This window comes from Atheta coriaria, unplaced genomic scaffold, assembly GCF_025399875.1.
Source record: "Atheta coriaria isolate IRGN ID8LTWV9N9 unplaced genomic scaffold, Caltech_Dcor_3.1 hic_scaffold_7_pilon, whole genome shotgun sequence".
In the NCBI taxonomy this organism is placed as follows: domain Eukaryota; kingdom Metazoa; phylum Arthropoda; class Insecta; order Coleoptera; family Staphylinidae; genus Dalotia; species Dalotia coriaria.
This window is the reverse complement of record NW_027045449.1, coordinates 6,334,767-6,355,633: the sequence shown is the minus strand read 5'-3', so window position 1 is coordinate 6,355,633 and position 20,867 is coordinate 6,334,767. Positions and strand designations below refer to the sequence as shown.

Sequence of the window (20,867 nt, the reverse complement as noted above, 5' to 3'; positions counted from 1 at the left end):
GCTTTCAAATAAATGAGTGAGTGATAACGTGGTAGAACGATATAAATTACGATTACGTCATTCCGATTTTCATCCGTCTGAAGCTGGCGGCGTGGGGCGTGGTGGCGCGGACGTTTAACGTTGGTGGACAACTGGCATGGGCGGATGCGGCGGACGAGCGTTGCGGCGGGGCGGCGGATACGTCTTGCGCCTGCAAACCAGAAACGAAGACGATTATCAGCGCAATGCGCGCGCAAACTATACTGAGCGCTCGCAATCAACCGTCAGGATTGTTGAGCAGTAAAGTATCCTCAGTGCATTTTAGGTGTGATCAACATTTAACTATACAAGTTTGGGGTGGTATTAATTGCATTGGAAGCAATTAATTATGTGCAGGTAATTGGCATTAACCACAATCGATCATTAAATATTTGGTGTTTAACATGACAACTTGGGTCGTTTTTGCATTGGATGTTCTAACTCTACGATCAATATCACTAAATTTCATTTATATACTCGTATTGGTAGCTAATATCATAAATGCGAATTTCATATTTGTTTGAGCCTTTGCAACGCAAAAGCAAGTGAATTAATTTTTGATGAATTTTGGTGTAAAATATTTTAGATTTATACTTGGAATAACTTGTAGGCTGCTCTTGAGATTACTTAAAATGTAACTCGTTGGGTATGCAACACAGATTTGCACGTTGAAGAGTCATGTGGAAACTGTTAGTTAAACCATTTTATAACTCAAGAACGGTTGCATTGATTTTGATTATCTATAATGTATTGGATTCGTTTCCGTTCGAATTGTAGAATAACTACTAAAATATCAAAATTATGACTTATAGAGATTGTTAAATAAGAGATGAAAATTGGTATCAGATTCAATCATAGTTGTAATTAGAATTCTAGATGGGTAAGTAGGTACATTGTGGTTATTCTTATTTCTTTTAAAATAAAAATGCGAATATTGATGCAGTGTACATATATGGCGGAAAGTGCATTATCAGCATTATTCTTTTCTTTAAATTAAAATTGCTAATCTTATGAATTCCGTGGGCACATAATAGTTTCAAGAACAAGAAAGTACTTGAAATACAATGGTAGTACGAGAGGGTGAGTATAAGCTTACTGTACGCTATAGTTTACTTAACTTTACTTAGCTTAAGAAAGTACTTGTAATTCGTTAGACTACCTTTCGCCTTCTTTGCATTTATAGGTTAATAAAATAACGCTAGATATTTTAAGGTTAATTCAGTGTCAACTGTCAAAAATACGCAGTATGACGCTGTAATAAAAAAATATGGCGGATTCTTTTTATCATTGTGGCGTTATATAAGTCGCCGCAACCATTGCCCGTAGCGCTGTAAAAATGATGGCGACCGCCCTCGGTTCGGGTCTTAAAAATTATCAGTTGTCTCCGTCGAGCCAATTTGGGGAGGCTAATAGGGGCTAAACGGCACGAAATGGCAGCATTCCGCGCGTTTTAGTATTCCATTACGCGACTCGCTAAGCTTTATTGCCGCCGTTAACACACAGAGAGAGCCGAGGGCAGACGCCAATTGATGTTGACCGGAGGATCTGTGGATGCGCCCCCGTAAAACATTATTAATTGCCAACCCCCGCACACCGCACAATTCGATAATACCACAATTGCAGAATAGTTTCGCCCACCAGCGGAGTTTGCACAATACTAACAATTCTTCAAACAGGATTAATTTAATTACTTAAGCGAGGAGTTTGAAGGGGATGAGGGTGAATTTAATATTTGGGTTAGTACTTTATTTTAGTCATGTCTTAAACCTATTTAACCACAATTATATTGCTTATGTGGGTCAATTACACTGGTCATATAACCGATGCTGTAAAACTACCCCTAAAATGTAAATTATAGATTTTTAAATTTCAGTGGTTGTAATTTGTAGTGTTGCCAAATTGTGTCGATGATGTACACGATTTATGCCCATAATGTTCGTGTTATTCGACTTGAAAAAGCACAAAAGTACAAGTTTCCCCGCTATCTGGGGGTGGAAATCTTAATAAAGGAATGGGGTGTCGTGCAGGCATGCAAATTCTTATCGGATTTTCGGTGCACTCGCGTGCCCCACATTCGGAAAACGCAGCGAGTGCATTCGTCGCTCTACTTTCCGAGTTTCCACTTTCCCTGCAATTACCACCCCCACCCCTTCTACCATTCTTGCATTGGCATGTTCAAACCCAAACCCCTCGTGGTAATAAATTAGGAATGCGCGACGTATTTAGGTTTATTTCACTTCGGAGGTGAACGAACCTATCAAACACCGGAGTTTTAAGTAGGTTTTTAGGTTTTACACGTTTTAAGGATTGTAAACAGGGGCATTACGCCATCATTTAGGTTAAATACAAACAACATGAAAGTGCTTAATTGAAATGTTGCTTGTAATTCGTTGTAAACTTGGTAATGCATTGTGATTTAATCGTTTTAAAGTTGATGCCATTGTTTTAGGCGACTTATTATGCACATTTGTTATGTGTAATGTTGGTTGCGGACTCTGTGGGCGTATAAGGTAGTTGTGCACGGACAATCATCGCGTTGTTGTTTGCTTGTTTCACGTTGGCCGCGCATGGTTTATTTGCACTTGCGCCACCGACGGTGGGTAAACCACCCTGGCAGTTATTCACGCGCACGCCCCTTGTTTGTCGGTAGCATGTTGCGGCCATTATACTCCATGTTTACCGCACATGTGTAAGCAACCAACCGTACATACGTTGCGCTGCTGCAGTCAAACAATGTCCGATCGAAAAATACCATCATAAATCTTACACGTCTTGCGAGGTTTAGTCAAGTGCGACGGTTGGGCGTGTGTTAGGTGAAGGAGGCTAATGCCAGGAAAAGTTTTCCTCTTACTAGTGTGCTAATGTGAAAAGGCAGCGCTGGCGTGTTAACTGGCCGTAGCAAATCGCCTCCAGGGTGCATCCAACCCCTAGACATTTCCAATCTAGTTGATTTTTTGTTTTCTTTTCGAAAACTTTCGGACACTTTGTATGTAAATTACGACTTTTTGCGTTTTTCCGGAGATAAACAAATCCCTCGAGTAATTACGTATGTATGCAATCCAAATAACATCCGGCCGGTTATTTGGGTTGCATACATTGTTCGGAATGCGAGCAATGCTGGAAACACGTTTTAAGAATGCCTATGCGTCGACATTTCCGAAAGCGCGAATATTAACGCCAAGCGCGAAGCGGGTGGCAATAAAAGTAAAGAAAGAAAAATGTCGGGCGTTTTTGGTGAAGTAATGAAGACATACAACCGTCTGTTAAAAAAAAACTGCCAGTAAAAGAAAACAAAAGATATATTCTAAAATTTAGTTCGCTTTCTTTTTAGGCAACTGATTGTACATGACATTGTTGTATTGGCTGTGGAAGTGTAGGCGTTAAAAATTCTAATTTTTTTCTGTTTTCAAGTGGAAAAATAAAAGAATTGCGCGTGTGGAAATGTGAAACTGGTAGGAAAAGCCACTGGAATACCATTCATACCTCGTTTCTCGCTTTTTCGCCGTGTGCAAGATTTATGTTTATCATTTCGTGCGTGTTCAGAGTGCACAACGTGCAATGAGAGCAAAAAACGCTTAAAACGCACGAAAAAAGCTAAAATAACAGATTGTACAAAATTGCCTCCAATATACCGACTGTTCTTTTTTTAATCAGGACATTTAAAGATTCAAAATTTCCTAACAATGAAATTTGCTTATAAATTACATTCCGGTTTTAAATATTAGTACGAGTTGTCTTTTGCGATTTTTCCTCTTTAGATGTGCCTTTTTATTCTATGGTTATCCTTCCGAGCGAAATAATAAAGCGTGCCCGCTTGCCCTTTATCGTCACGGTCGTTTTTACGTCCCCTGCTTTTTTATCTCGTCGTCTCGTCGCGTGTCATGTCATAAAATACGAAGAAGAAAATTAAACAGGAAGTTTACCGCAGTCCACGAAGATGTGTCTTGGTTTCAGTGGAGTAGTAGATGAAAGAGTGGAACAAAAGCGAAAAGCGAACAACTGAAAGAAAAACTCGCGGCCCGCACGAGCGAAAATGATGAAATGGCTCGCGTACAATGAAAAACTTTTCACTATATAATGCCAATGAGCGCGCGCGGAATAAAAAAAAACTAGTGCGCTTGTAAAAAACGTGGAAACTAGGAAGAAAAGAGAGTGGTTACGGATGACCGCCCTCTACGCGGAGTAAAGGCGAACTATAAATAGTCGGAGGTGAAGAGAAAAAGAAAAACAACATTGTAATGTGGGTGAGTGTGAGTGTTGTGGCAAGGATAATGAAAAAACAGTCGTGGGGAAAAAATGCAAAGGAAACAACAGAACAAACGACATAAGGGACAAAAACGTCGAGGAAAATCCTTGACTCGAGGGTAGTTTAGCGACACGTGTCGCGAGTTGATGAAAATTCCAATCGTTCTAATGCATACGGAGAAAATTCAAAATATTCACATTTTCGCTATTTTAATCCCTAAAATTTTCACTTCAAATTCATCCCCTCGTGGAAAGTTTCCAAAAATACGTGGAAAATGAAAATTCCAATAGCTATTGTTATTTCATTGACGTGCGTTTCACTGACGAACGAAAATCAAACAAAAAATGCGTACAGAGGGATGAGAGGGTGGACAAACGGAATTAAAAAGGAAAACGCGTACGAAACTTTTTCTGGGTCAATGCTATCACATGAAATGTAGCACCCACCCACGTATGTAGGAAACGGGGGTGCGCGTAATCAGAAGTTAACGAGCGCACGGGGGTTGTGCGGCGGGACGGAACGGACGGCCGGACGCGTATGCATAAATCGGATGGAAAACTCGCTCAACGGAAGGAATTCAATCTGTTTGTTTGCAGCGCGTATGTTTTGAATAATATTTATGTTTGCTTTAGTTTAGGGAATGAAGATATCACGTTTTAATGTTTTTGTTACTTTAGATTATTTTGTTGTGCATGCATTTATTTTTTGTCCAAACAGCGAATGTAAATCAGTGTCTTAATGTTGTTTTTTGCAATGTCGCTGGTGTCGCAATGCAGCATTCGACGATAGATCATTTTTCACCCTCCGTGTGGCAACCGACGGCTCATCTGCATATTTGCATACTATCAGCGGCGCATCAAAGCGTATCAGCGTATATTTTTTACTCGAACACACCCTTCCTACAACGTTGGAATTACGTAATTGAATTAATCCGTCCGGAAATATGCTAACTGTAATTTTTTCACCTACTTTTCACTTTTTCGGTATGTGTGCGTTGCTGTTGTTGAAGAATCTTGAAAATGCTAAAACAACCCCCATTAAACTCCGCACGCGTAGCATAATCTGCTATCGAGGGCGAGCACGTCGTCGACCCGCTCTTCTCGCGTCAAGGACCCGCCGCGATAAGAAAACGCGACGACGCACCGGAATCCCGAGTGCGGAAAACTACGCCCCGAAAGTCGTGATGAAAAGCCATGCCATCGAAATTCAAGGGCACGACTTGACTTTTCATCCCTTATCTTAAACTTAAAGATTTTTGTATTTTTCAAATTTGAAAATCTAATATTTCGCGATTGACAAAATATAAAATACGTTTATTTTGAGTTTACGCACCACTCAAAGCAAATCAAACGGTACAAGGTCACTGGTGCGTTTCCGGCGCGAGTACCACGAATTTATTTCATTTAATTTCCCTTTCTTAACATTCTCAGCAAAAGCACCCACCCTCTTTGCCCTGGCTTGCGTCGTGCGGTAAACTCGGGCACTTCTGCACGTACTTTAATTCATCGCCGAGAGTCGTCGACTTTTATTTCTTGAGCGCCCGCTTGAATTTCGTTATTAAAATCTTGCCCTAATCATATTGCCCACGCACCCCCGACCACCTAAAGAAGCAAAGTCGAGCCGAGTCGAGCCAAGGCTAATAGTAATTCGTATTTCTTTTTATAGCGAACGAAATTGTTCGAATTGCTCCAATTTTACGCATGGGGAAACACATAACCTACAAATACAAGCAACATGATGAAATTAGATTATAATATTAATCGAGGTTAAATAAACCGGGGGCATCATTTTTACAAATGTAATAATTTGATGTAGTTTATGGGTAGTTAGTCGATAGTTAGGAGATGTTGGTTGTGTGGGTGGTTTTAATTTAGTGAGGAAAGTTCTCTCTAATGGTGCACATCTGGCGCGAAAATGAACGCCGCCGCCGCCACCGCCATGTTCGCACTACATCCCTTATGAACAGAACCACCCCTCGCACGCTCGCTAATCCGCTTCAGTTGTGTGTGCAGTCGGCTGAAGTAATTTCGAACGCGTGGTACGCTTTTGCCTTTTCTTGCACTTAATTCGAAAATAATCGTCCAGCAGTGCTGCAAAGTAAAAGCAAAAAAAAAGCTACCCCAAAGTGGAATAAAGGCAAACTTCGCGGAAACTTCCGCAATACAATCACGAACGCTCGGCCAAACTAGGATATAAATAAGTTGCAAACCTAATCAACAAGTGGCTTTGTATTTTTTTTTAATAACAGAAGACCATGCATAAAATATTAAAACATTCGGATGAAATTAAATGCCTAGGCAGTAAAATCCTATTTCTGAGCGCAATTTATTTTTTTTTATACAAAAAGAAAGTAAATTGTTTTGGTGCAATTCATTACCGAGTACAATTGCGCCTCCCGCGAATTAAATTGCTTTCCGGTTGATTTGTGAGCGCCGATAATAATGCCAATTCGTTCCGCTGCCCTTATTCCACAACCCCTACGATCTTCTACATGACCCGCATTCGCAGTGATTGCGTTTTTTTGTCCACGCCCGTGCTGTGTTTTTTTTTTATCTTGCGACGCTTCTTGCTAGCTGCAGGCAATTTGTTCGAGGATAAATTGTCACATTAACACTTGCGCTCTTTCATTAGTACAACTTTCCAAATAAAACCAACAAAATTCGTTTTTCTACTTCCACCTATAAAGCGCCAGTTTTTCCACGGTTTTTAGATACAAAAAGTGGTACTTTATATACGGATGGTCAAGCCGTACATAATTTTCATTATGTACTTGCATTATGCACGGGACGGAGCAAGCGCCTGCGCATTTGCCTACGGAGCAGCACAAGGCAGTTGAAATGCCATGCGACGTCAGTCAAACATGTCAAAGCAGGCGCTGCTGCTGCTCGTATCGGAAGAGCACGATATGAACCGAAGCGTTACTTGCGCCGGCGCGCGGCATGGCACTTATAACCTTACATTTTGTATAAGTGTGTGAGCAAATTTCGATGATTCAAAATTCAAAAGTTGAAATACAAAAACCGCGACGAGGAACTAGAGTGAAAGTAGAAAAAATAGCGTAAGCACTACGTGGCTAAACGTTGTTAAAGCCCTCGTTTAGCCACTTGTTACTTAATATACTATTAATATTATTACGAGGATTTTTAGTGCTATGAATTTTTGATTTGTACGTATAACGAAATGAAATGCAAATTGCAGATTGTGAAAATGATTGTTGTTATTATTATGAACTGAACATGTAGCGATATTAATTAATCTCTTATGATGTATTAGTGCGTCGGTGTGGTAATAGTTGTAATGGGAACACGGGATCCAGCGCGGTCCGACGAAATTAACATCGTTAGCGTACGGCGATTCATAAGCGCTGCTCTATTGCGAATTTGCAATGAATAAACTAAATTTCGACTGTGGTGGATTGCGGTCGGACCAACGGAGTTTACCCCGGCTACAGTGTAGTTATGTAATCGCATGCCGGGCGCGTTGTTTTCCGATGTTATTTCGATGTCGTTTTAACGAGCCGCTGCTGCCGCTTTGTTTTTGGCTGAATAATTAACGAGCACACTGCGGCAGAACGCACTATTCGCGAAAATACCATCGTCTCGAATGCATAATTAACATTAGTGTTTATATACAGGGTGTGTTGATAAATTATGATTAAAATTGTGTTTTTTTGTTTGATTGCAGGTGTTGCATGGGGGGCAATGGGCGGTGGGGCTGGTGAGGAGGGGCTCCGCAGACGGATGCCGCTGAGACGGGCCGGAGGAGGCGGCGCGGTGACGTCGAACGCCACCAGCCTGGGGGGCCGCGCAATGCGCTACTACCGCCTTTGGATCTACACGTGCAATACGGCGCTGCTGGCGGGTGCGTTGGCGTTCGTCGGCGCTGCCGCGCGCACCCTTGTCTTTGATTATCGGCGTGCGCTTATCCCCACACTCACGCTCTACCAACCGAGCTTCCTCTACGCCTATCTAGCGCTGCTCACACAAGGCGGAGCTTTACAACTATTGGGCTGTGTGGCGGCAATCCGCCTATCGGAACGCCTCCTCAACGCCTACTGGATGCTCCTATTGGTGCTCCTCTTCGGGGACGTTGTTATCGGCGCCTTCTGGGCGTTTCGTTTCGAGCGTGTGTGTCAAGAGCTCCGCCCAGCGTTGCGAATGAAATGGAATCAAGACTATAATGTCAACGCTGATTTTACATCGTTATGGACCCGGTTAGAAGTAGAAACAGCGTGTTGTGGACCGACTGATTCTAGCGATTACAACCAAAGCAAAGGGTTGATCATCCCGCCGAGCTGTTGTAGAGCAATTGCGAACGACACGTGTCAAGTGCACTCGACGCCATGTGAGGCCAGTCTACAAAGCTATCTGCGAAGCACCGCCTCCCTACTCGCCATCCTGGGTTATTGTGTGCTGGCATTTCTTAAATTCGTGTTCCTGGGCATTTTGCGATACGAGATACGAGAGATGATCCAGAAAATACGGATATTAAGGGCGGAGCTTGAGTTGCCCGGGGTGAATGGGGCGGTGCCAGGTGGGATTGGACGCAGTGGGCTGGACCTGCTGGGCGGGGATGGCAGTGAACGGGAAAGCCTCCTTGTACGACCTGATAGCGGAGGTTTGCTGCTCAGTTCACCGCCAGTGGCAACGAAAAACCCCGCGGCACCGCCCAACCCAAATGGTAACAATAATTACGAGTTGAGGGAGTACAACAATAGAGGTAGTGAAGGTGGAGGTGGAGGCGGTGGAGTAGCAGGCGGAGGTGGAGGTGGTGGAGGTGAAGAAAGAAGAAGAGGAGGCGGTAATCTTCTGGGCGTGGTCTCATCAGGGCGTGACAACATCTGACTAAAGTATAAGCTAGAGGGCATCTTCTCGCGCGGCCGCTGGGGCCGAGTGAAGAAGGGCCCCCTGGCGACCCCGCTCGACGAGATCTTCAAGCGCAGCCGCCCCGCCCGATCACGCCCCAGCCGCGACGAGCAGCCATGCTGAGACTGCGCGTACGTCTAGTTCTACAATACGCTAGCCGATAGCATTTTGCTGAGAGAAAAATATGAAAAAAAACCAAAAACAAAAACATCAAAAATACATTACTAGATTTAAATGTACTTCCTTTAATTACAACAACAAAATAAAACCAACAAAAAAAATTAAGTGCGCGAAACTTAACCAGAATGAACTTGTTTGCGCTCGTGAACAAAATGGACGCTAGATAAACGCCTACTACTACGTTTGCCCCGCCTACTACGATTACGTCATTCTTGTTTTCTTATTAGGCATGAAAAGAAAACACAAAACACAAAAAAAATCGGCGAGCTACGGAAATGAATAGAATAATCCCAGTGCCGCATCAGAGTGAATAATTTAAAACAAATATATTACCACTAATAAAACTATAAATATATACATTAAGATATTTAAAATAGAAGAGAAAAATATATATATTATTGCGATATGATGAATGGAGACGTGAAACAAAGAAATCTATAAATAAATTATATATACAGTGTGTTTATATGAGCTTATTATATAAATGAGAAAAAATGATAGTGCCTCGCCAGTTGAAGATTTATTCATTAACTCAATCTAAAATACTGTTATTTAATTTACCTATGTTTAGGTTAAGTTGTAAAATTATGTAAGCATTTTTAAATTCCTAAACGTTTCCTTTCTAAAATTAAAATTTCATTTTTCTGCAAAACGTAGAGATGTAAGAACGAAAAGACTATATTCGTTTATAAGTAGCGATCGAAATATTTAGACAAAAAACAAAACATTCATCCTCCAATTACTATTAAACATTAATAAATGAACGCATGAGGTAATAAACTTAAAGAAAAACTCTAAAAACTACGAATGAAAGTAAATAATTCGCAAAAATTCGCATGCAAAATTTGTATTTGTTATATTTTGCGTTCAGATGGCGCCACCGTCGTAAACAATGGCGCCTCACGTGTCACCAGCATTTCTATGTGACGATGGCACTAATCTCTAAAATAATACCAAATGTGAACAATACCAGCCAAATGAAATGCGAGAGTTAAATCCCAAGATGACAGCAAATCGCTTTATGTCTCTGTTAGTTGCGGCCCGATTTACTATAACCCGGAAAGTTTAAAACGCGAACGCGTCACACACATGAACTAAAACTTTGAGCTTTTGTCCGATTCGACTGCGTGCAACGTGAAAGTTTTAGTTTACAATCCTCGAAATCGATGCGCGTGAAACGGCACAACGGGAAACGCGGTCGGTCGGAACGATTTAGAGTTCATTTTATGCCTTAAACAAGTTTCAAACTAAAAATATTGAGGTTATAAACACGTGCCGTAGGCAAAACTAAAATGTAGAGATTTGAAGGGTATGAGCCACTTTCAAAGTTGATTTATTGTTTAACAAGGCTCAAAAAATTAATATTTTGTGTACTATTAATGCATTAAAGATTTCATTCTCATTTTGAGTTTATAATCTCAAAAAATTAAAAAATAAAAGTGTGCCATCGGCGTATAACGAAATTATTCTGTATCACTGACGGTGAACATACCGTGGCGTCACGCATTGTCGCCCGCGTTTTCATCATCAATTAATTATCAATCGATTCGCTAATTAATCAATTCGATTCCGCGACATTCAATTAATTGCTTCACATATTACATAAATACATATTAAACATATTAGTACCTATCGAGGAGCACAATTGCGAAGAGACGACAGCACAGATAACAGATCGATCGCCTGCGATAAATGTGACCAATATATTTAACTATTAATTAATAAACAATACAACAAAGTATTCGTAGACGACAACACAAATGAGACATTGTGACGCAGCGGTTAATAAATCAAATGTTTAAAATGTTATTACAAAAAAATGCTAAAAAAGAAATGTTTAACTATGGATATAAGGATATGCGTTGAGGAAGAACTAAAAATTAACTACTAAAACCATAAATAAATGTAACATTTACTACGCTTCCCGACGATTATATTATATACTTAAGATCGAGGATACAAATTGAAGTTATTTGATTATTTCATTAGGTAAAATTTAATTCTGAAATAATAAAACATGTAGATATACTATTCGAGGTTTATAATTATTATTATACTTATAAATAAATAATAAAAATCCAAAAATAAGGGTACTCAAACGATGTGAATCGTCATCTATTTATAGCCGAGCGATGTGAAGCAAATTGCATGGAATATTTAATAAAATCAATAATTTAATAAATAACTAAGCAAGAAAAAAAATATGAAACCATAAACGAATCAAAGAAATGCAAATCTACGTATTATTTCGAGATTAGAATGTTGTATTTTCTCGCAGATAATAACAGATCAGCACAACCACCACCTTTTTTTCACTCACACACACTCACAAATTACAAGGCGCAAAGTGAAATACATGTACAATACAAAGCAGAATCTATAAAGTCTATAAATAACACACAACTTATTGAAATATTGAAACGATAGGGGTTGATTACATTCGAATTGATGGCGCGCTACCCTCGAGTGCATAACAATAATAATCTAATGCGATATATGTATAAATATATCTACAAAATGTTAACTTAAACCCAAATGAAAAAGAATGCGAGAGTGCAAGAATACAAGCTATTATCCAAATGTTATAAATAAATAAAGAATAAATAAACAAAAAGAAAATTATATGAATAAAATGCTGTATATATTATATTAATATTTAATAAAAGTGTATTGTTAGAAAAAATGAGACTAAATGAAGATATTTGTGTTGCATTATTTTTACATTTCAAAAATTGCAATCCAGAGTGTTTAGTTGTATATAGTGTGTGATATAGGGTGTGGTCATGTTTGAGTTGTGATAGCAATACTGAATATTACTGATTTTCCTTCCTGTCCATTCTCCAAAACTCCAAAAATGCTTTTTTGGTAAAAAGTAAAATCTATAATTTAAAAATGAAACGCGAAATCTGTTGGTAAGCGTATAACTCAACAACGCCTAAACCAATTTGGCCAATTCTTATTTTTTAAATGTTTGTTAAAGTCCAACGATGGTTTTTACGGCGAGAAAATTTCGAATACTTGCCGGGAAAACCCTATAAACAGCCCTTTTCTATATGATAAAAGTTGGTATTGAGATTCAATCAGAGTTATAGTTAAATAGTTGAATCCGAGATGGCGTGCTGAAGTGCATTATTAGCAATTCTTTATATAATTAATTTCTTTAAAATAAAATTGTGAATCTTATTGATAGAATTGACACATACTCTGTCTAGAACAAGAGAGTAAAAACGAATTACATTTTTATTAAACACTACCGAGACGAAGTCGCGGGCAAAAGCTATTCGAAAATATATTCAAAGTCAGATTTGTTGATAACACAATACAAATTTATAAGAACCACTATTCTCTTAGAATGCAACTTTCGAGATTTTTAAATTTTTTTTTGTTTTATTATCTTTGTGCATCGTTTAGCCGCACAACACTTTTGAAGCACTCTTATGTCGAGTATTAAGTCGAGCGTCGCGACGTCCAAGTTCTTTAAAACGCTGGCGCGAATAAAGAGAAACTTCTGCAGGTCCGCAGCACTTTCGCACCGCCGCCACGATGATTAATTGTGCCGTCGCTTTATGACGAGAGTGTGCATCAGCGCGATATCGCCATCAGCCACTCGTGAACTCAACCCTCTCGACGGTGTGTTGAGATTGTAACCCTGCACAGTGGCTGCAGTCCGCAGCGTCTGGCTAGATTGAGAGTTTTATTCGGCGTCATTTACAACCTTCTTAAATCCACCCCGAAAGCCGAAAATAATCCGAAAATATGTTTTTGACATTCTCACCGAGTGCAGACAACTAAATCATAAAGATATTAATGAGTCTGCAACTTTGACAAAATGTTGTGTTAAAGTATTTTTTTCTCTTCAAAATATCGATTCGGTGTGTTTATCAAAAGAAAATAGCACAGATATAAACATTTAAAAACAAAAACATTCTCTTTGGTAAAATTGAGCTCAGTGGCCATTAATCTTCATGAAGTCGGAGCGCGAATGGGTTTATCATGATTCGTCTGTAGATGAACGCTTTACGACGTCGTAATGCACTGAATTTGCTGCTATTGAGCTGGATTAGAGCAAATTCGGTTGAATTGCGCTGGCATTGGCAGAATTGCTGGCGTTTAATCCGAAATAAACGCGAATTATCGTGGCCATTCAAATACACAAAGGTGAAGAGCATTCGTAGTCGAGAATGACATCAAAGGAGGCGTGACTAGCATAACCCATCATATTTTATTCTCAATCGAAAATCCCTTTTGGACACTTAACCAAATACATATAAAAATGTTTTTCTACCTCCACCTATAAAGTGCCAGTTTTTCCACGGACACAAAAAGTGGTACTTTATATACCAACGGCCAAGCCGTACATAATATTCATTATGTACTTGTATTATGTACGGGACGGAGCAAGCGCCTGCGCATTTGCCTACGGAGCAGCACAAGGCGGTATGAAATGCCATGCGACGTCAGTCAAAAACGTCAAAGCAGGCGCTGCTGCTCCTATCGGAAGGGCACGATATGAACCGAAGCGTCACATGGGCCGGCGCGCGGCATGGCACTTATAACCCTACAGTTTGTATAAGTGTGCGAGCCGATGATTTAAAATACAAAAGTTGAAATAGAAAAACTGCAACGTGGAAGTAGAGTGAAAGTAGAAAAAATTGTGAAAGCACCTCGTGACTAAACGTTGTTAAAGCCCTCGTTTAGCCACTTGTTACTTAAGGGGGTATTCTACTCTAGAGGTTTCAAAAAATCGATTTTTTTCTTTTTTTGATATTTTGAAAGTTTAACTATTCAAGAATACGTGTACAAGAGGATTTTTCAAAATTTAAATTATTTTCCGAGATATAGCCGTTTTGGTGACGCGGCATCCATACTGGTTCGCATTGACGCGAAACTTTAAACGTGTTTTTCTCGAAACTGTATTTTTCGAGACGGTACCCACGATTTCTCAACTTCTACTGAACCGATTTACTTGAAATTTTTACAGAGTCTTCTTTATAGACTTTTCTTTAAAATGAACTACGCTTATCCCGAAATTCCGATTTTAAATATTCCAAAAAAAATCTAGAATATAAAAAAATAAGGGTAAACAAATCACTATTTTTTCAAACAGTCGCCATTTTGTGAAAAACTTTTTTTTTCACTTGTCCGTAGTTCATATGATTGCGACATTATTCTAGATTAATAATTAATTATTCTAGATTAATTCAGATCACTTGGAGGGCTAAAATCATGAGTACGGTCACGTGCCACTTTTTTGGGACCTCCCACTTCATCACCTGCTGGAATTTAAAATTTTGAACTTTTTTCAGTTTTTATTTTTTTGTATTCTCAAAACATTAATAAATAAGTGTTAAAAAAATGGATAGTAAAAATATTAATTGATTTTTTTTACGGCCTTTCAAAAATCACATGAAATTCATGCCTCTAGAGTAGATTACCCCCTTAATATGCAATTCATGTATGTACGAGCATTCATTCATATGAAACATTTTAAAATATTTTCAGTACTTACACCTAGTTGTCTTGACAACAAGAAACAAACAAAACCTCACTTGAAGATCGCTTGACTGCCTTAATAAATTTTTAATTTTCAAGCAAAATTTATTAGTTTTTGAGCGTTTAAAATGCCTGTAATTTGTGTAAAATAATGTTCTTTAGCACTTTGTCCTTGGCGCTTAGTCCTCACAGTCTTTATAGTCTTGCTTAATTAAATAATAATCCGATAAGCTGTGCCGCGCTGCGACGATGATCGATAAACTGTTATTACATCAAACTCGTTAGCTAAATTGTTAAACGCGCATCCGAAATTATTGCCTCCACAGCGTACATCCCCATCCTCGGCGCACGATAACATCCCCCGAATAATATCGGCGCGCTGGCTATCGAATCGATTCGAACGCAAACGCGGTAAATTTTAACGTAATTCATTTTTCATTCGGTGATATATATCTACCAGTATCAGATGCAAACCAACGAGCGGTATCACGATCGCGATAAAACAGCTCTTGAAATATACAGGGTGTTACCACAAGAAAAAAAACAATTAATTATTTTGTTAGTAGTAGAAAAGTTTTGCGTGTCATTTACCACCAAATAAATTGAAAAAATTAGGTTTTTTGTTCGTCCGGTTTAGCATTGTAACAATTTGGGGTGTGTTGTAAATGTATTCGGTAATTAATTTCGCACTCACCGTAATCTCATCGTCCAGCACGGTCACGCATCGATCCAGCACCGATCCACCGATGACAACCTGCAACAATATGTCACTAGTAGTAATGTACGATTCTAATTACATTTCTATTTAAAATCACTTCACAAAAAGTTTAAACTCTTAATATTCTTGAATATAAACTTGTGAAATAAGATATGATGACATTTTTATAGCTTTAATTATTTTCGTTCATAATTTCTCACATTTTGCAATCTCATTCATAACTTTCCATCAATTTATTTAAATTTCCAGCTTCATAAAATTCCAAGACATGCTCTCTAGCCTCTCGTCCGCGTCTACATTTTCAGTTCACTATGGATGCAAGTTGGAAGCGATGCGAGAGCTGGGAGCTTGATGAAAATTTATTGGACGGTGAGCGCACCTCTCCGCCATTTTCGACGCGTCTTCGTGATAATGTCTTCATAAATTTGCACGCTCTACAAAAATAGATCTCAACTTGTTTCTGCAACGTTTTTGGGTACATAACCGTACTTTTACACCGTTTTGTTTTGTTTTATTTGCGACTGCGAATTTCGCGACAGCCGTGTCGCATCTGTGCGACATGATAACGCATAAAACGGGCACATAATTAAGCTTGACTATATTATATCGTAAATGCCACGCTCGAACTCCGTCTCCAGCGCAGCAGGCACGTCTTCTTCTCGGCGTGTTGGTGTGCCTGGGTTCATAACATTCAGCCGGGTTTCGTACACTGCTTCGCACAAAATCGCGTCCCGTTTGCCAGCGTAATAACCCAGCTCGTACATCATCTCTCGGAAGGTCCTGCGCTAAAATATCCTCACACATCCAACGAGTCAAGCTCCCCAGTGTTTTAAGTCACTGCTGGACGCCAGATGCATAACTATAAACGTCCGACGCGAAAACTAAGGAAAATGCCGAAAACTGAAAACTCGGGTACGTTTTAGAGAAGGTTTTCTATGGAAACGCATAAATTTCGCTTTTATAAATTATGCGATTCGGACTCTATAAAATGTAAAACGGCCGGGAGCGAAGACGATGGAGGAGCAAAAACGCAATGAAGTCCTGACCTACGGCGGGATCTTTGCCTGCTCCTAGTGGAGCTGGGGGTGTATTACGCTAATGTTGTGAAACCACCGCCTGTTCCATAGCATATTCAGCCGCAGCGGGTGGCGGCGAGACGGCTGCGACGTCTTTCACGTCCTAATCGATTTCCTCGTTTTGCACATCACCCACACTCTCCAGCCTCCTTAACATTCGTCATTCGTCATCCTCAATCTCAAATTGGGTACAATTCATTTCAACGGTGAATTTATGCGGTTATAATTTAAATTCGTTTACATTTAAATATTTGAAGGACTGTAAGGTCATGATAATTACTTTTTGATTTTATGGCAGGTTGTCCTTGATCCTTCAATCATTTTATCTTCTGGCGAGAAGAAATGCCCGTTTCGGAGCATTTTGGAACGCTGCCATTTGATATATCCGTTATTTTGCTCGGGCGCTCGTGCAGTCGGGCAATTCGTAACCGGAGACGATCCCGCCAAGCAGAATCGGTGATTAATCATCGCATGGACATGTTGCTTATCGTCTTTTGTTGCTTCTCATTCGAAAAATCACAAAAATCACGAAAATTCAACAAAATTCCGTAGAAATCGTAACAATAGCCCGGATGTAGAGAAAATCAACACCAAATCATACAATCATATCAATTATTGCTGAGTGTATAAACATTTACACTAAAAAATAATTATTTATAGTAAATACATGAAATACCGAAGAGAAAGGCAGCCAACATTACACATGAGCAAAAAATTTAAGAATTATCCTCATAAACAACTGAGAATAATTGTCCCCAGTTATTATAATTCATATAGTACTTTAAACAAAATAATATTATTTATTAATTGTGAATACTCAAACAACACATGAGCTTTTCCGGTAATAATGTAAACAAATATAAAAAATATCTTAATATTGTCATGCAACCATGTTACATAATGGGAATACTCACAATTGGTGAGCGACATTCCTGTGCTTTAGTCTGATCATCATACGCTCCTGTAGAACCATTTCCATTGTCCTGTTCAAGACACCACAGCTCCATTGCAATACATCCTGCAACATGCGCATTCTTCTGCACTAAACTCATATCTAAAGTTAACTTAAGGATATTCCTACTTATTTTATATTTTAGTTAGCTTTCTTGTGTAGTCTCTTAGGTTGTTAATTAAAGGATACTTGTTTGAAGCGATTTGCCCTCAGTTGCCTTCGCGACGTGACTCAAGAGAAACGGCGTTATTTCCTTGCCATGAACCCCGCGTTTTTCAGCGAGCGCAAGTGCCTCGTTGACGACGTGCTCCATCACCTCGGCGTCCATCGCGAATTCTTCTGGGACGGGCACAGCGAACAGCATGCCCGATTGGAGTCCCAGGTCGCCGTTTGCCTTGATGACCACGGCTGCTTCCCGGGCGCAGGAAACGTGATAAGGCGACTTGTGGCCCGATTCTCGTGTGTAGAACGCTGGGAAATTGTTGGTCTCGCCAAAAGTTGCAACGTATACGCCTTGAGTTTCCTTTTAATTATATGAAAAGAATATTGTTATTAAAACTGACAATATAATATTTTCATATCCATAAAACTCAAATTCAAGACCACATGGCATCCTGATTAATGGTTTATGATTATTTTAATGGTCCTTACCAAATACTCCAGTGTCCTAGGAATGTCTAATATAGATTTCACCCCACTTGAAACCACTGCGATAGGGGTACGTCCCATTTCTTGTAAATCCGCCGAAATGTCAAGGGTGTTCTCGCCGTTACGATGCACTCCGCCAATTCCACCCGTGGCAAATACCCGGATACCGGCCATTTGGGCCGCCACCAAAGTGCCAGAGACTGTTGTTCCGCCATTTAATTTATTTCCAACCACATGGGCAAAATCCCTCCGCGATGTTTTAATCACGTCTGATTTTAATTTACCAATGTGCTCCAATTCGTTGTTGTTCAATCCGATAGTGATTCGGCCATTCAAAATTGCTATAGTTGCTGGTGTAGCACCCTGTATATGCAAATTTGAATTTTATTTTTGTGTAAATGTATATTTGTCGTAGGCAACCCAATATACACTCAAAGTATTTTAGGTTTTCAATTATCGGCAGCAACTACCAATTTAACGAATTAAAGCCATGTATGTAAATGAATGTTTTAGAGTTTAGCATCAATTTTGATTTATGTTGGTGAGTTTTTACCGAAATATTTTACTTACTGCTTGTAAAACTTTGCGTTCACACTCGACAGCGCATTCGACGTTATGCGGAAACGGCATGCCATGCGTGATAATCGTGGATTCCAAGGCCACAACAGGAAGGTTGTGCTCCAAGGCATGTCGCACCGACTCGCCGAATACGATGCGTGAATCGTTTCGGTAGCGGCTGGAGAACGCGCGCCCGATTTTGCTCCCGTGGCGCACGACGCGCAACATGCTGCACTCAAAATAATTAAACTTTGCGGGAGTGCGCCTAGGCTAAACGATGAAAAAACAAGCACAAACAGGCAGAGGATGTAAAACTTCATACGGTGCACTAGCTACGCGACGAATGAGTGTTTCGAGTGGGCATCGGTTCTAGGTTGATTAGATTATGAAATTGAGACTTTTATGAACATAAACAATGAGAAATAATGATCATCATTGCATTTCATTACATCAGTGCAGGAAAGTAGGGTATAATATGGTGATTATGAGTTTTTATTATCAAAAACTTATGAATTAGGGTTTTCACAAGATATTTTTAACCTTTTTGTAAATGTAAATTTTGAATTGGTGACAAAACGACCATGTCATAGAGTTCCACGTATAATTTGAGTTGCCTATGTTAGACATTCCTAACCGTGAATACTTTTCCAACACAACATCTTAAAATCAGCACTGAAATGGTAACATTATAGTTTCTGCTGAGCAGTGGGAATATTAAATCTTTTGTGAACAACAATTATTCTATAAACTTATATATATTTTAGTGCTTCCACCAGAAGTAAACCTATAGAATCTGTTTGACTTATCACTGGCTTAACAACAATGTTTTCAAAAACAAATAACAAACTGCCCAAAGCAGTTGAGTTTTCCTTAAAACCAGAAGATTTTATGGATGATATTGAGTCAATTGCAAATTGTGAAGAAAACAGGAAGATGCTCTATCAGTGTATTGATAGTAAAATTCCTCCAGTTGACTCAAAGCTGCTTAAAGTTGAGGATTTCTTGAAAGATAAAGAAGTGCTTCAACATGTTTCAGAAGAGTTGCACATAAAGCATAATGAGTTAAAGCAGCTTAAGGAGGATTTGCTGAAGCACCTGCAGGAAATTTCAAATTTACTAGATGATAAAATGAATACTAGTTAATTTTGAAGTTTTATTTATTGTGAACAGTTTTAAACATGCAGAATAGTTTGTAAATTGCAGCAATTGAGCACACATATTAAGTTTATACCAAAATTATTAAAATAATTAGGTAAAATCATAAGTTAATAGTTTGCGAGTCCAGCATTCTGCCGAAATTCTGTAATAACCTCATATATTTCATGTTACCTAATTTAATGAAAACTAAAAGTTTGGGATTTCTTATTGGTTGTGTATTGTGATACAATTTTTAAATGTTTGGACATATTTTACCTAATTGCTATCAACTGTAATAAGAGTTGATGTAATTAATAAGTTAATAAAGTGATTTATTAGGACTCTTGTTTAAAGAACTATTTGATTTTCAATAACATTGCAATCAGTTGATCTGAAATGCCAAGGATAGTTGGTTAGTGAGAAACATTTAATATGCTCTGGGAACTCAGGTGAGAACTAGTATTAATGCAATCTCACTGATCTATCAGCAAAAGTTTTATCACATATAGGTACACTCTATGAATGTATATCAAAACGGACCAAATGCAACCTCATCCCAAATTTGCACAGATGTAAAACAATGCCAGGAATTCATTAAGTCAATTTTTGTGGTATTTTAATTTGTTTTTAACTAACTATATACTATCAATAAGGCTAGAACGAAACATAATATGCATTTTAATAAGATCAGTTATATCCATAGTGTATTTAAATTCTGCAAATATATATTTAAATATGTAGTTACTAAGAATAAGTTGTGAATTGGTTTTTATTTATATATAATAATTTGAAATTAATTGCATTTGGAATTATGGGACTGGGTATTCCGAAGCTGGCCGCACGTTTCGATCGTTCATATACACACAAAATCCGCATGGCATTGCTAAAAAAGTCAAGTCAATTTTAATTGTTGAAATCTTATTTCATGTTAATACTGTCACCTTGTGCGTGTAAAAGTTAGTAAAACCCCCGAAAT

The 20,867-nt window shown here is 38.9% G+C and overlaps 2 protein-coding genes and 1 long non-coding RNA gene across 3 annotated transcripts; 2 read left to right on the top strand and 1 right to left on the bottom strand.

The window, feature by feature from the left end:
- Nucleotides 1–7,952: 7,952 nt before the first annotated feature.
- Nucleotides 7,953–12,010, top strand: LOC135796113 (uncharacterized). The gene has a single exon (XM_065308020.1). The coding sequence runs from the start codon at nt 7,966–7,968 to the stop codon at nt 9,106–9,108; it is 1,143 nt and encodes a 380-aa protein (XP_065164092.1). The 5' UTR covers nt 7,953–7,965; the 3' UTR covers nt 9,109–12,010.
- A 3,360-nt stretch (nt 12,011–15,370) lies between these two features.
- Nucleotides 15,371–18,982, bottom strand: LOC135795587 (pseudouridine-5'-phosphate glycosidase). The gene is made up of 5 exons (XM_065307302.1): nt 18,767–18,982; nt 18,200–18,559; nt 17,738–18,071; nt 17,511–17,650; nt 15,371–15,556 (listed from the first exon to the last, which is right to left on the bottom strand). The coding sequence occupies exons 1-5, from the start codon at nt 18,980–18,982 to the stop codon at nt 15,386–15,388; spliced, it is 1,221 nt and encodes a 406-aa protein (XP_065163374.1). The 3' UTR covers nt 15,371–15,385.
- Nucleotides 18,983–19,892: 910 nt separating this feature from the next.
- LOC135795589 (uncharacterized) lies at nt 19,893–20,645 on the top strand. The gene is made up of 2 exons (XR_010549092.1): nt 19,893–20,340; nt 20,401–20,645. It is a non-coding gene; the product is annotated as an uncharacterized lncRNA (long non-coding RNA).
- Nucleotides 20,646–20,867: the final 222 nt, after the last annotated feature.